General features: G+C 46.3%; 1 protein-coding gene across 9 annotated transcripts in view; it reads left to right on the top strand.

The window, feature by feature from the left end:
• Positions 1–15,658, top strand: part of LOC127055794 (2-5A-dependent ribonuclease-like) — an 821,333-nt gene that overhangs the window by 40,869 nt on the left and 764,806 nt on the right. For 6 of the 9 annotated variants that reach the window (XM_050963154.1, XM_050963156.1, XM_050963155.1 and 3 more), the window contains 2 exons: positions 827–957; positions 2,093–4,604. In XM_050963154.1, the coding sequence (XP_050819111.1) occupies positions 827–957; positions 2,093–2,231 (270 nt within the window). In that variant the 3' untranslated portion in view covers positions 2,232–4,604. Of the gene's footprint in view, positions 1–826; positions 958–1,516; positions 1,674–2,092; positions 4,605–15,658 lie in introns of those variants that run through there. The other 3 variants (XR_007775624.1, XR_007775623.1, XR_007775625.1) reach the window with 2 other exon arrangements.

Raw genomic sequence — 15,658 nt, 5'->3', positions numbered from 1 at the left:
CGTTCTAATATAGACAAGCCTCTAGGCAGCTTTCATGTACTTAATGAATTTATATATTAAGACTAACACAGGCATCTGTCCCAGGCCCCATGTGCCTCAGTTTCAGCAGAGTGTAAAACCACAGCGGCACAGTGTACCACCCAGGTCCTTTGACCCAGTTCTTTTCCCTTCAGACCTCTTCCGTGGTGTACACAGGATGGAGGGCTGCCCTAATGGAGTAACTGAGGATTCCCCTTGGACATAAAAATATCCAGGTGTCATAAAAGCGATGTAGTAAGCTCTAACACCTGTTCCTAGCCCCCATGGGGTAGGGAGCATTACTGGAGTGGAAATGTGGATGGCCAGGGTACTCTGAGCTCTGGTGATCCTTGGACAGTATTGTAGTCCATATGGACCTTTCCAAATAGTGCCACAACTATGAGGGTGAAAAGGTGATACAAAACCACCTTTGTCCTTCTCACCTAGTAGAACTCAGACACCCTTGAAGATCTGGTGCTAAATCATGATGACACCATAATAATAATCATGCCCTTGTATCTCTTAGCCCTGCTTTTCCCCAAATGCCTGTGCAAAGCGAAGGGCATTTGGGAAAGAGATGTGTTGTGTCCAGAAGATTAACAAGTCCACACCCTAGCAAACCAGATAAAACCATAGAAATTTTGTATGCTATTAAGCATACATTTTAATATAAGTGCCATAAAATATTGCTCCATCTATGAGAAATTTATGTGTGTGATATTTCTGCAGAGTGAGACCGCTGCAGCCAGGGGAGGCTGTATTTTATGATGTGTGACTGGGATGGAATAATCCAGTGTGTTTATTTCAGATTGACAAATTGGTTCTGGATAGCATGCTCAAGCACTTCAAGAACAAGAAGAAACAGTATGAAAACTATGTCACGGACCTACTGAGGTTCATCAGGAACATGGGCGAGCACTTTGATGAGAGGGAAGAAAAGTAAGTGATTGTTTCACATTCTCTAGGGATGAACAGTCCCTAGGAATCTGTCTGCGAGTCCCGGTAGGTTTAAGAACAGGAATCCCTTCTTCCAAAGGACATATTACCATTCTAGGAGGGTAAAAATATGCAGGGTATGGGAAAAAGACCGTTTCCCAATACCCTAGTGTGTTATAAACTAAAGTGTGTCCAGGTTATGAAGGATAGCACAATGCTGTGTACTTGCATAGAATAACGTTATGTGGATACAGTGTATCATATTATGAAGTCACAATACTAAGTGCCAGGCTGGGTACTCTAGATAACCCCAGGCTCACCACCCAAAGGCAATTTACACGATCAAGATGCTTCTGGGAACTAGCTTCCAGATCATCACTGTGGTCACCCATTGATCAACAGTCCTTGTTCCATGGGGCCATTAGCTTCTCCTCCCATCCGCAGAGGAAATTCTGTTGCCCAAGTTCAATGGTGCTTTCAGCCCATGCTCCTCTGCCCACTTTGCAGTGAGGAGTCAAGCTAAATTACTGCAGTGCTGATAGTCCTCCAAACCTTCCCACAGGGACCCAGAAGGACAGACAAGTTCTCCCACAACTCACTGGGGAAGAATCGTAGAGCAACTCTGCTTACTGCAGCACCATGAACCGTAGGATATGATTCCAGAAGTCCTAGCAACACACAGATGGGAGTGCAACACCAGTGAGAACACAGTAACTCAAGTATGCTTTGCCATATGGCTGCAGTGCTCACACCATGTCTAGGCTAAGCCAGGTTCCAATCACCCATGTTATCTCTGCAGTGAAGACATGCCCTATTAAGGCTTTGATGATTGGACTATATGAGGATTTTGAAAATAATGAGATAAAAGGCCCCTCATCCATGAAGAGATTAGTCCCATGGGATAGAGAAATAGGATAGTGGGAGAGAATGGAAAAGGCAGAATGTGTCAGATCAGAGGGATAATGGATATTAATCATTGCTAGGAAATTCTCTCTTGTTTTCAGAAAGGTGCTGAAATGGCTTTCCCTCTATAGGGAAAGGAATGGGGAAACCTGACCATTTGTTCTGAACCTTTGACACTTTTTTTAGCAGGGTAGGCTTCCCAAGTGAAAAATCAATTGTTGTTCTTCTGTTTCAGGGTCAAGGAAATAATCAAGGAGCCCTCGGAGTATTTCATGAACCTATTTCCAGAACTGACAGTTTATGTCTACAAGGGTTTATGCAGCATACAGCATCGTAGACATTTTCCAAGCCCTGAGAGTCTTTCTCAGGTGTAGCATGTTCTATCGCTTCAGGTTATGGCTGAATCCCATTGACTAACTTCCTTTTCAGCACCATTTCGTTCATTTGCCAAAAAGTGTCATACAAAGCAGGAAAGGGGCTGGGTGGGCAGAGAATATCGGAATTTCTGTCAGTGGATCTGGTTTCTGGATTCAGCACTGAAGCACTCAGTGGTAAAGATGCTATGTTTGAGTGGGGTCATGGAGGACAATTACATTGAGGAAAGGAAGAACTAAGTGCTAGAAGGGCAAGTACCAGGTCTGGGGTTGGGGCTGCAGGATAGGCACCCCTCTCCCAGCAGGTCTGGGCCTGGGGAGGGGCACCCCAGCCGCGCCTGGATCAAGGCTGGTCCGGGCCACGTCTGGGTGCCATGGCAGGTCCAAGCCACAGAGGGTCACGTGGGGAGGTCATGTGTCCCCCCCTTAGCTGGTACCCCCCCACCATATTGGTAAGAAATGGATTCTACTTGCACCACTGCTAACCCTAGCCCTGAGAGCACCACCTTGGGAACCCATCCCTTTCCCAACAAGTTCAGAGTGGGGGAGGAACCTTGACAGCTCCTATGGGTGGGGTACTTGGAGCTTGGTTCGGGTTCCTATCAGTAGGCTTCCCTGGGCTAGGGTTTTAGTGAATAGGGCTCCCTGGGCTAGGGGTAGGTTGCAAATGGTATGATTTTTCAGGATAGGGTTAGGGTTCCAGTGGTTAGTGCTCCCCTGGGTAGGGTTATGATTTCAAATGGCAGGACGTGTCAGAATAGAATGTTTCAAGGGGTTAGGGGTCTGTGCACAAGGGTCTTGTTCCAGAGAACAACGCTCCCCAAACGAGGGTTCCAAACGGTAGGACGTGTTGGGATAGGGATTGGGTTCCCAAGGTGGTGCTCTTAGGGCTAGAGTTAGCAGTGGTGCAAGTAGAATCCTAGTACGGGAGGGGGGGCACCAGCTAAGGGGGGACACATGACGTCCCCACGTGACCCTCCATGTCACTGCTCCCCACTCCACCCTGGGGACCCTACGCTCTCCCCATCCCCTCCCCTTGATGACGGAGAAAGAGGGAGGAGTACGGGGTCCTTGGAGCATTTAGTCCTCCTTTCTATCATTGAGTCCCCCTCTTGGAAAACATTTCCAGCTGATATTCAGAAGACAGTGTCAGAATATTCCCCGGTGGTTTTCCCACCTGTTTCCTAGTCCTCTGTCTCCCTTCCTGCTTGATGGCTCTGTTTACAGCTTAAATGCAAATTAAGCAGAGCACACGTTCCTGAGACAGACCTGTTGCCATCCACAGTTTGGAACATGTGTTAATTACATCATACAGGGAAATCGTGTAATTTCACATACGGCATTGCCACACACATTTTATTAGGACAGTATTGACCAGCTAATCTTCAAATGATACTTACAAGACATGTCTTGGACAAGGATTATTACAATTGTGCGTAGGGTGTAGACACAAGTACATTGTCACACTGCCATCCTGTATCTGTGCTGTGTATTCACGGTCAGGTTTGGCTTCCCTCTCACCTGAGCAGGCAGGTCCTTTTGTTCCCATGGGCTCTGCCCACCAATCCCAGTTATCAACTAGGCTGGCATTACATTTATATTTTGTATAAAGCATAAAAGACAACTTGCTGTGAGGGGAGTCCTAGCTTCAACGCCAGCCTGGGCTCTTTAATCTTTCCTCCCCAGAGAGCAGCTTTCCAGCTCTCTCGAGATCTGTCTTTGTAGTTGGGATTGAAAACTAATTAAACTGGGCCTTTCTCTTTTAAATGTTGCATAAATACCAGTAACAGCTGGATGAGTGACAGGCCCAGGTATACAGTTGTATAGTTGTTTTATAAGCAGTTGTTTCACTAGAAGTTGGAGAGACATTTACGACGTGTATTTAATGCATCCAGTTGGTAATCTCATACATTTTCATTTTAATGCTACACCATTATGAGAGTCTGGAACTATTTCTATGTAATATGGAAACCAGGGAGCTGATGTTGCAAAATCTTATGATTATAAGTAATGCTGAATCCTGTGAGTGGGCTCACTGAAGCCAAAGGGAGTACTGGGATAAGTAAGTATTATATGTAAGTAAGGCTTTACAGGGTCTGCCCCCAGAATCAGCACAGCACTGATGCAGAAGCTTTGATGCATGAGGTCTGGCAGGAGTGAATATATTTTCCTGTATCTATTCACAATACACATATTGATGCTTATGATATGTAATCAGTGCAGTTAGATGCCTGCAGCGTTCTTTGCTTTTTCAACTGTACCTGCTTTCTCCCTTATCTGATATACGCAGTTATTGGATTTTTGTCTTTTACACTGAGATTTTTGTCATCAGTATTCCCAGATAAATCTGGAATAAACTCAGTTGGACAATCAGTTCTTATTGCACCTGCATAGAAGGAGAGTTAGTGACAGGGCAGGTTACAAGGCCATGTAAATGCCCTAGGATTCAGGAGTTCTTCAGTACTCCTGTGGGGGTAAACTGGGCAGGGAAGAGGAAGCTCAGCACCTACTCAGAAGAGGCCCTTTCAACACTCTGGGTAGGAGTCAAGGTTCAGCTGCAGAAAGGGAAGAGAGAGGAAGACTGTGATGTGACATGCCCTTGTCCCACGAGTTGAAAGTATAGAGCATTCCTGCACTCAGGCAGCACCAATTAGGCACTCCTGCAGAACATGCTCCACCCAGAGAAGTGGACCTTAAAAAGGGTGAGACTGGCTACAGAATAGGGAGCGGGAGAATAGGGTGAGACTGGTCACCAAATAGGGAGGCTGCCAGGTTTGCTAATGAGCTCCCATAGCAAGGGGGAGCTCAGTCTTAGGCAGTCGCTAACCTTTTTTCTTCCATGCACCACCATCTTTGTCAGGAGCAGATTGGCATGACAAACTCGATATGAGCGAAGGCTCTGGAGGGCTTCTTCTAGTCCTGCATTGGGACCTGGGAAGTGCTGCCAGCGACTAGAGACAAGGAGATTTTAAATTGGGCTCTGAAACTACTCCAGGAGTGAGCTGAACTGCTAGGGCTACGTCTTCACTACCCGCCATATCGGCGGGTAGCAATCTATTGCTTGGGGATCGATATATCGCGTCTCATCTAGATGCGATATATCGATTTCCGAATGCGCTTATATCTATTCTGGAATTCCAGCAACCTGAATGGAGTTGCGGAATTGACACGGGGAGCTGCAGACATCGATCCCGCGCCGTGAGGATGGTGAGTAATTCCATCTTAGGTACTTCGACTTCAGCTACGTTATTCACGTAGCTGAAGTTGCGTATCTGAGATCGATTTTCCCCCATAGTGTAGACCAGTCCTGGGAGCAGTAAGTAGCTTAGTCCTGAACCTCTGCTAATAACATGTCTAAGGTTCGGATGTCCATAAGCCATTAAAGATGCTATCTGTTTACATTGCTTGGATGGGTTGGGGAAAGACAAGACAGACCCTAATGAGTGTGTGAAACAGTTTTTCCAATATATTTGGTGCAGCAGCATTTAGGATTCAAAGTTGGATATACGGAGTCACTGTGCAGGAAGATCTACCGGCTGGTGGTCAAGGAACCTGGGTGGGAAAGAAGAAATTCAGTGGTCTTTGCTCACTTGTCCTCTGGACTGATGGGGCTCTTGCATGTCAGATATTTTGTCTCAGATGTTCTTGCATCATAATTAGAAACTATATCAACAAGAGGGATTCCATTTTGGAATGGGAAACATAATGATGCCCATATACACACAGTTCAGGATTAGGGGGTTACACTCATCTCAAGAATTGGTGGATTCAAGTCACAGGAGTAGACCAGGCATTCTCACATTCCACATATCCAAATCATTGTAATTTATTTATGTAGGTTTTTTTCAGCCTCAATAATAAAAATAATGTACAGTTGTATTTTAGTGCCCTACGCCCCTACTGCCTCCCTTGATCTCACTCACCCATTGCCTCTGCTGCCCCCCTCAATGTCTCCCCCAGGTTTCCCATAGTCCCCTGATGCCCCATTACTCTCCCCATGTTGCCCTGGGCTCCCTTCCCCAGGCCTGTACTCTGGGCTCACCCCGCTCCTTGCCTCTTGACCATGGTGAATAGTAAGGCCAGCCCTGCTGCCCTGGGCCGAAGCCCCACGGCTGGATCCGGAGGGGGAATAGCCCAGAGCCTCGCCACTCTGAGGGGCTGAAGCCCAGAGCCCTGCAGCTGAAGCTGGGGTAGGGGGCTGAAGCATGGAGCCTGCTGCCAGAGCCCCAAAGCTGAAGGAAGGGGGAGGTGGCTGAAGCAAGAGCCCCACAGCTCAAGGAAGGAAGGGGTCTGTTGGGCTGGAGCCAGCCACACAGCAAGGTGAGCCCAGCACCTGCTGGAGAGCACGGGGAAGGGCCGGGTGGGAGGCTGCGGGCCAAGCTAGGTACGGTCACCACTGCAGGATTCGGCCTCCTAACATCCATCCCTGCAGGATTCAGCCTGGTACTTGATTTCCAGCCCGATCTGTGTCCAGCACTTCCACCCCAGCAGGGCTCCCCAGGGATACACCATCCTACCCACCTCCCCATTGCGCCCCATGTACTAGGGCTGAACCCGCAGCACAGAGAAGACTTGGATCCTTGTTTCTCTGCAGGGAACTTTGCAGTGTTTGTTAGCTCCAACCTGGCTCAGGGGCTCAGGTGCAAAGAACCCCACTCAATCAAAATAATTTCCCCCCAGCGGCTGGTAAATCGACCCGGGCCCCTCTAAAGGGCAGCAAGTCCGGCGAAGCCCTCGCCCAGCCTGGGCTGGGATTCGACACCAGGCAGTGGGCAGGGTTGCAAGCGGAGACCTATTGCTCTGGGCCCCTGACCCAGTTACCAGGCCTCTTGACACTAATGGAGACTGGGTGTGCTGCCTGTCCTCCAGCACTAGGCAGTGGGAAGAGCAGCAGCTGTGGCTGGAGCCAGATGGAGGAGCTGCTCTCTGCTCAGCTGCTGACACCTGACAGTGGCTGGCTTCCAGACCGGACTCCAGGAGGTAGGTGGTGCCGCCGTGTGGGGGTGGGATCATGTCCGCCCCCATTTCTCCCCGATTGCCCAAGTCTTTCCCTTCAGGGACCAACCCCTCCCTAAGAGGTGCCAAGCCTCCAAGATTGTCCTGGAGTTTCCAGGAATTAAAGATTAATTTTAAATTAAAGATTGTCATGTGACAAAACCCTCCAGGAATACGTCCAACCAAAATTGGCCACCCTCCTCTCCCTGTCCCAGCCTCTTGCTCTGGGCACTGGCCCTCGCCATGCCCCGATTGCTCTGGCCCTTGCCCCACATTGTGGGGACTGACCCCTGCCCACCCCAACCCCTTGCTCTGGGGACTGACACCCCCCACCCACCCCACTGTGCCCCTATTGCCCCTGGTATGACACAATACTCAGCAAAGATTTGAACAACATACCATATATTAAGAGTCAATGTAATACAGAAAAATTAATATGAGGACTGTCAAGCAATTTAAAAAAATCACAATTAATTGTACTGTTAAGCAATAATGGAATTATTGGGAAGGGATAGCTCAGTGGTTTGAGCATTAGCCTGCTAAATCTAGTGTTGTGAATTCAATCCTGGGGAGGGGGGGTATTTAAAGATCGGGGGGCAGGGGAAGCTGTCAGGGACAGTACTTGGTCCTGCTAGTGAAGGCAGGGGACTGGACTCAATGACCTTTCAAGGTCCCTTTCAGTTCTATGAGATAGGCATATCACCATATATATAAAAATGTTGGATGTTTTCTACATTTTCAAATATATTGATTTCAATTACAACAGATTACAAAGTGCACAGTGCTCACTTTATTTTGATTACAAGTACTTGCACTGTAAAAAAACAAAAGAAATAGTATTTTTCAATTCACCTAATACAAGTACTGTAGTGCAATCTCTTTATCGTGTTAGTTGAACTTAAAACTAACTCGTCCACTCAGTCCTACTTCTTGTTCAGCCAATTGCTCAAAGAAACAAGTTTGTTTACATTTGCAGGAGATAATGCTGCCTGCTTCTTGTTTACAATGTCACCTGAAAGTGAGAACTGGCATTCTCATGGCACTGTTGCAAGATATTTATGTGCCATGATGCACTAAAGATTTATGTATCCCTTCATCTTTAACCACCTCCCAGAAGACATGCATCCATGCTGATGACAGGTTCTGCTTGATAACAAGCCAAAGCAGAGCAGAGCAACACATGTTCATTTTCATCATCTGAGTCAGATGTCAGCAGCAGAAAGTTGATTTTCTTTTTTGGTTAATTTAGAAACATAGAATATCAGGGTTGGAAGGGACCTCAGGAGGTCATTTACTCCCACCTGCTGCTCAAAGCAGGACCAATCCCCAAACAGATTTTTGCCCTAGATCCCTAAATGACCCCCCTCCAGGATTGAGCTCACAGCCTCAGGCTTAGCTGGCTAACACTCAAACCACTAAGCTATCTGGTTGTTTGGGCTCTGTAGTTTTTGCATTGTATTGTTGTCTTTTAAGACTTCTGAAAACATGGTCCACACCTTGTCCCTCTCAGATTTTGAAAGGCACTTCAGATTCTTAAAACTCTGAGTGCTGTATCTATCTGTCAAGGCTGATTCCCCACTCTGGTGCTTCGAGTGCAGAAGGTGGGGGCCCGAAAGGATTCTAAAAATGAATACTGGCCACTCCAGGTTTGTATTCAACTCCCAAGGATAGACGCTTTTCTCTGACCTTGGATGGGTAGACGCTGCCACCACCCAAATACAAAAAAACCCATACAAAAACAAGCAAACCCTTTAGACCCAGGAAGGTGCACTTGGGAATTCCTGCCTGTGGGGTAACCTCAAGCCCTTTCACAAACCCCCCCCCCCATCCCAATGGAAGAGCTGAGGGAAAAAAAACAAAGAAAATCAGCTGTTGCCACCAGCTAATTAAATAACATATGCACAACCCTCTTAGGACATGAAAAATCCAATCCTGTTCTTAAAATAGGTAAATTTTATTAAAAAGATAGAAAATACATCTAAAAACTCAGACTATTGCTAGGTTAAAAAAAAAACAATTACGAGGATTAAGAATCAAGGTAGCTTCTTGAGGCCCAGCTTAAAGGTTGCAAGAAAAAGAAAAGCATTTGGGGGTTAGCACAGAGGAATCCACATGCCTTACAGAAATAAGAGAGAAACCTACTTGCATCTTCCTAAACATTTCCTGATCCACTTATATATCGGGGGTTTCAAATGAATAGTTTCTAGGTACGATTTGATGATTTTTCAGACCCGGCGCAAGCTTCTTACAGCACTGCTGCTCTGTGTCTCCTCTCCGGAGAGAACAACTACAGACAGACAAAAGGGGAGTCTTGATTCAATTTTAAAAAGTTGTAGCCTTCCCACTGGCTTTTTTGGCCAGGTGCCCACTCACTTCCTTTTTTAACCCTTTACAGATAAAGCAAGTAGAGAACAGCTACCAAGAGGGATTTTACAGCTAGCTGGCTGGCTGGATGTCCATAAAAGAGAACTGCCCCCTGCCCTTCATTTATCACACTATCTTTAGAAATCTCACATTTGTACCTTCTTTGCGTTTTGTCAAATCTGCAGTGAAAAGTGTTCTTAAAATGAACATGTGGTGGGTCATCATCCAAGACTTCTATAACATGAAATATATGGCAGAGTTCAGTCACAAATTTAATTAAGGCATGATTTTTTTAATGAGTGTCATCAGCGTGGAAACACATCGCATGAAGGGGCATATGAATGTTTAGCATATCTGGCATGTAAATACCTTGCAATGCTGGCTACAGAAGTGCCAAGCAAATGCCTGTTCTCACTTTCTGGTGACATTTTAAATAAGAAGAGGGCAGGATTATCTCCTGTAAATGTAAACAAATTGTGTCTCTTAGCCATTGGCTGAACAAGAAGTAGGACTGAGTGGACATGTAGGCTCTAAAGTTTTACATTGTTTTGTTTTCGAGTTCAGTTATGGAACAAAAAGACAATCACAACAAAGACATTGCACTACTGTATTTGTATGACGTGAATTAAAAATACTATTTCTTTTATTTATCATTTTTACAGTGCAAATATCTGTAATAAAAATACTTTGTAGTCTGTAATTGAAATCAAAATATAAAAATGTAGAAAAACATCCAAAATATTTAATAAATTTCAATTAGTATTCTATTGTTTAACGATGCATTTAAAACTCTGATTAATCATTAATTTTTAATCACATTTATTTTTTAATTAATCACATCAGTTAACTGCAATTAATCGACAGCCCTCATTAATATGATCCTGAGAAACATCTTATGATTACAGCTTCTCTATCACTAGAAGAAGATACAAAACTGTGTATTCTAACAAATGACTAGTGACTGATGTGTAAATAGAAACATTTTCTGTGATGGGGATGTGGTAATGGATTATGAACTAAATTCTCTGCCTGCTCTCTTCTGGATGAGTATTTTATTGTCTTAAAGTTTAAAACAAAATTCAGAACATATTATCTTAATACAGTTGACTTAATATATCAACGTTAGTGCCTTGTTTTGTTAATCTTGAGATAGCTGGTATCAAATGTAAATTGTTATCTTATAGTTTTCGCATCATTTTGTCGTGGCTTAATAGTACTCTACTAAACATGAAAATGATGAAACATGACAGATCACATCACGTTAAGGCCCTGCAGGACTGGACCATAGTACCATGGGGGTTTTGGGCTGCTGACACTGCCACATCACCACAGGAGGGTGAGGCTAAACTTCTACAGGAGGACCCTGTGAGGCTGGAGTTGGCAGAACGTATTGCCCAGCAAGACATGAGTGGCAGCCTCTCACAGCCCCCTGATTTGCCCATACCAGTACTTAAACCTGGAAGCCACAAAGGGGACCAGTCTGAACAACACGGAGTGCCTGCTGTGATGTTATTGACATGAACGGTAACCATATAGATCACTGTTGCACCCAAGATCCAATAGTTGCACCAAATCTTGTACAAAGGAGGTCAAGTAAGGTGTCTATGAAAAGATTGTAATTTGCTGGTTATGATTATGCCGTCTGTATGTGTGTATCATGTTTGTATTTGAAGTTATGAATATTGGCTATGTACTTGTATCTCAATATGTTTGATTCTAAGTAGCATTAGTGAAGCATTTGGTCAGCTTCTTGATTGGGCATTTAATCTGAAAATTACTTTCTCAATAAACACTTAACTAACAATGGACCTTGGGAGACTCCAATCCACATATGAGGAGCCTCCCTGGGAACATTCAAGCTAGCATGTGAGCAATGGCTGCTCTACCTGTAAAGAACTGAGTCATGCATGGATATGTGGCTTGCCCAGGTGACTCCAAACTCCAACTTGCTGCTGTGATTTTCCACAGTAAGACCAAAGGGGTGTCCTTCCACATGACAGAGGATAGAAAAGGCCCTGGAAACCCCTCCATTTTTGTCTTCAATTCTGCTTCTGAGCACTGAAGGAACTTTGCTAGAAACTGAAGCTCTGAACAAAGAACTGAACAACCCATCCAAGCTGGATGCTTGTACTCCAGAGACTTGATTTGTTTTAAATCAGCAGTAATCCCATCACGCTTGAAACAAGCCTGAACTAAGAACTTTGCAGTTGTTCTATGTATCTGATTCCATGTAACCAACTTTAACTCTCATCTGTATTTCTTCCTATGAATAAACCTTTAGATTTTAGATTCTAAAGGACTGGCAACAGCGTGATTTGTGGGTAATATCTGACTTGTATATAGACCTGGGTCTAGGGCTTGGTCCTTTGGGATCGGGAGAACCTTTTTTCTTTTACTGGGGTATTGGTTTTCATAACCATTCATCCCCATAAGGAGCAGTGCTGGTGGTGATACAAGGGAACTGGAGTATCTGAGGGAATTGCTTTTCTGACTTCTGCTCTGAGCGGCATGGTAAGAGGGCTGAGGGGTTGAATAAGGGGCAGGGAGTCCTGGGGGATGGGGAGCAGGGGGCGGTTGGATGGGGCAAAGGTTCTGGGGGGGAGCAGTCAGGGGACAGGGAACGGCGGGGGTTGGATAAACGTGGGAGTCCTGGGGGCCTGGCAGGGGTGAGGATAGGGGTCTGGGCAGCCAGGGGACAGGGAGAAGGGGGGTTGGCTAGGGGGTGGGGCCGCGGGGGCCAGTTAGGGGTCAGGGGTCCTGGGCAGGGGCAGTTAGGGGACAAGGAGAAGGGGGGGGTTGTATGGATCAGGAGTTCTGAGGGGGGCAGCTAGAGGGTGAGAAGTGGGAGGGGTCAGATGGGAGGCAGGCTGTTTGTGGAGGCACAGCCTTCCCTACCCGGCCCTCCATACAGTTTTGCATCCATTAGTCATTACTGCCCATCCCTGAGGAGTTGACAGGGTTCTCTGTAGCATGATGTGGTCTGTACTTTCTCTCATCTTTCTCTCAAGGTTCAGGGGCAGTTTTTTTCCTCATCACTCTTTAGTGATGAGTGCTCTATTGTTGCTGATGGTTGAAGGAGTTCTCACACTGCCTCTTATTTTAGACACTGTGGTAGCAGGTTCCCCTCTGTTTTAGGATATCATCTATCACACTGGTTGCTCCATCATTCATCTCTGAGTTTGCACTCAGCTTTAGACCTTCTTCCTCCATGTTACAGTCACTGCCCAGGGATGTAGGAACTGGGAGCTTGTAGAGACTTTAGCACTTCCAAAATGTTAGGGATTGCAGTAATAAATAAAGGAAACACAAGGTTTGGAAAAGAAGCTCATCTGTCTCTATTAAAAGTGGACAAATTTAGCTTTGCCACAAAACTACTGATTAAAGCAATATTAAACAGTTTTTTTTTTCGCTCTAGCTCCCTCCTCCCAATAAAAAAAGGTGGCTATGCCCCTGCTGCTTCTGTATTTCATAGAATCATAGGACTGGAAAGGATCTCAAGATGTCATCTAGTCCAATCCCCTGAACTCACAGTAGGACTCAGTATTAACTAGACCATCCCTGACAGGTGTTTGTCTAACCTGCTCTTAAAAATCTCCAATGACAGAGATTCCATAACCTCCCTAGACAATTTATTCCAGTGCTCAACTCCCTTGTCAGGAAGTTTTTCTTAATGTCCAGCCTAAACTGCCCTTGCTGCAATTTAAGCCCATTGCTTCTTGTCATATCTTCAGAGATTAACAAGAACAATTTACCTCCCTCCTCCGTGTAACAACCTTTTATTTACTTGAAAACTGTTATCATGTCCCCTCTCAGTCTTCTCTTTACCAGACTAAACAAACCCAGTTTTTTCAATCTTCCCTCATTGGTCATGTTTTCTAGACCTTTAATCATTTTTGTTGCTCCTATTTGCAAATAAGCCCTATGTAACTTCAGTCTCTGCCAGCGTTCTAAGCCTTTGAGCTTCTGCAATTCCCAGAGATGGCCACAGGGTGTAGGGCAAGTGCATTGGTGAAGAATCCTTCTAGCAGCTGATGAGGTGTGATGAGCTCCAAGAATCACCACACGGTCCTGAAGACCTGGGTGCCTCTCAGCTGTGCTCAGCAGGAGCTTAGGGAGAGGGAAGGTGATTCCTGTACCTGGTGAGGCCATTTAGGCCTCTCTACAGGCATCACCTCCCAAGCTCCTGCTGAGCACATCTACACTCAGTGTAGGCAAAATAGAGGCCAGTCCAGGCCCTGCCTGGGGGAGATCCTAAACAAGGTGTTTGACCTCGTGCTTACACAGTAGGATACTCCTCCAGCATGAGAAGAAGCAGTGAATGGAGATGAATAGGAACACAGAGCTGAGGTGGAAGAGTAGGAGGAAGAGAGAACTGTTACGTTGGGGAGAGGGACGATTTGACATAGTAGAGTGACAATTTTTCCAGTCAATGCAGGTGCTGGGCCCAGGCACTATAGGGTTTGAGGCCCATTTTGCTGAATTTCAGGCACTTTTCTCTGCCTCTTCCTCAAAAGGAAAAAATCACCTCACACTCAGCAGAATATGCACACAACCCTCCAGAGCCTGGGGTCTCATCAGCTAGACCTCAGCTTAGTTAGCAAATGTCCATTGAAACCATTTTCAAATGTTGGCAACTCTGGCTAGTGTTTATAAAGCGCTTTGATGGTTAAAGGTGCTACATAGTTTAAGTGCTACATGCTGCCACTAGTGGACATATCTAAACTAGATGGTGAGGACTTCTCGAGCTAGGGTTAGGGTTCCCAAAGTATGGCTTGTGGGGTTATGGTTAGGTTACCATATGATAGGACTATTAGGGATAGGGACAGGGTTCCAGATGGTGGGGCTCTTGGGCTAGGGTTTTAGTTCCAAAACATAACACTCCAGGGGCTAAGTGTATGGTTTCAGAGGGCGGTGAGTTAAGGTTCCAAAGATTATGGCTCCACATGCTAGGGTTAGGCTTCCAGAGGGTTGGGCTCCCTGGACCGTGGTTAGGGTTCGGAAGGGGAAGGCTCCCCGGGCCAGCATTAGGGTTTCTGAGACTAGGATGCCCTGGGCTAGAGTTAGGGTTCTTGCAGCTAGGGTTACGGATCCTACAGGTGGAGCTCCCAGCTGTAGGGTCAGGATTCATGGGGTATGGTACTTAGAGCTAGGGTTTGGATGGCTATGGGTAGGGCTCCCTAGTTGGGTCCTGTTCCTGTTCCTGTTCCTGTTCCACCCAGCTGGCCAGAGCTCCTTCGTAAACTAGTACTTCCTGTCTGCCCAGCCAGAAGGTGCTGGGCTAAGGACGGTTTGTGGCTCTGCCCTGCCCACAGAGCCAGAGCTGCTCCTCCCCCTAGACTGTTCCTTGCTGTCAGCCCCAGCCAGGCAACTGCAGGCTAAAGACTGGCTGTGGCTCTGCCCTGCCCAGAGGTCCGGCGTTTTCCCTATAAACCTGCTGTCTGCCTGTAGTGAGGCAGAGTAGCCTCCCTCTCCACTCAAGAGCAAGGGACAACTCCACACTCCCTCTGAATGTATTGATCTATCCATTTAGGGGGTTACATAACACAGCATTTTAGTGCACAGTAGATTTTCATCTCTTGAGATTTGGGCACTAATCCAACGTAAGCGGGGGAATGGTCCTGCTATTGTGGGGAACTTTCCTGGCTTCTGCGCTACCCCAGTGAAGTGGGCTAGTGAAAGGATCTGAGTCCTCGCTCCCACTTCCTTTATCCAGAGGCCTCCCTGCCCTTGAGGACTTCCCTTCCACTCTCCTGTCTGGCAGAGTCCTCGTAACCCCAACAAGGCTGGGCCCAGGATTCCTGGGGGGGCTCAACCCCCAGCCCTGCTGTGGTCATCCAGGACAGGGGCTAGGGTGTCCCCACTCCGGGGCACCCTCTCCGCACTGGGGACCTCCCTGACCCACTGATTATTCCATATAATTTAAAGCAAATACAAGTTGTTTACTTAACAATTAATTTAAAGGAAAAAAATAAGGAAAAATGGGAAAGGTTAAAGGAAAACACATCACCCCGCTCTGTGGCAGGGAACATTACAAACAGTGTCTCTGAACATCAAGGCACTTTGCAGCC

The sequence above is a fragment of the Gopherus flavomarginatus genome, chromosome 7, assembly GCF_025201925.1.
Source record: "Gopherus flavomarginatus isolate rGopFla2 chromosome 7, rGopFla2.mat.asm, whole genome shotgun sequence".
NCBI lineage: Eukaryota > Metazoa > Chordata > Testudines > Testudinidae > Gopherus > Gopherus flavomarginatus.
Note: the sequence above shows the minus strand (reverse complement) of the source record. Positions and strands in the feature narration are given on the sequence as shown.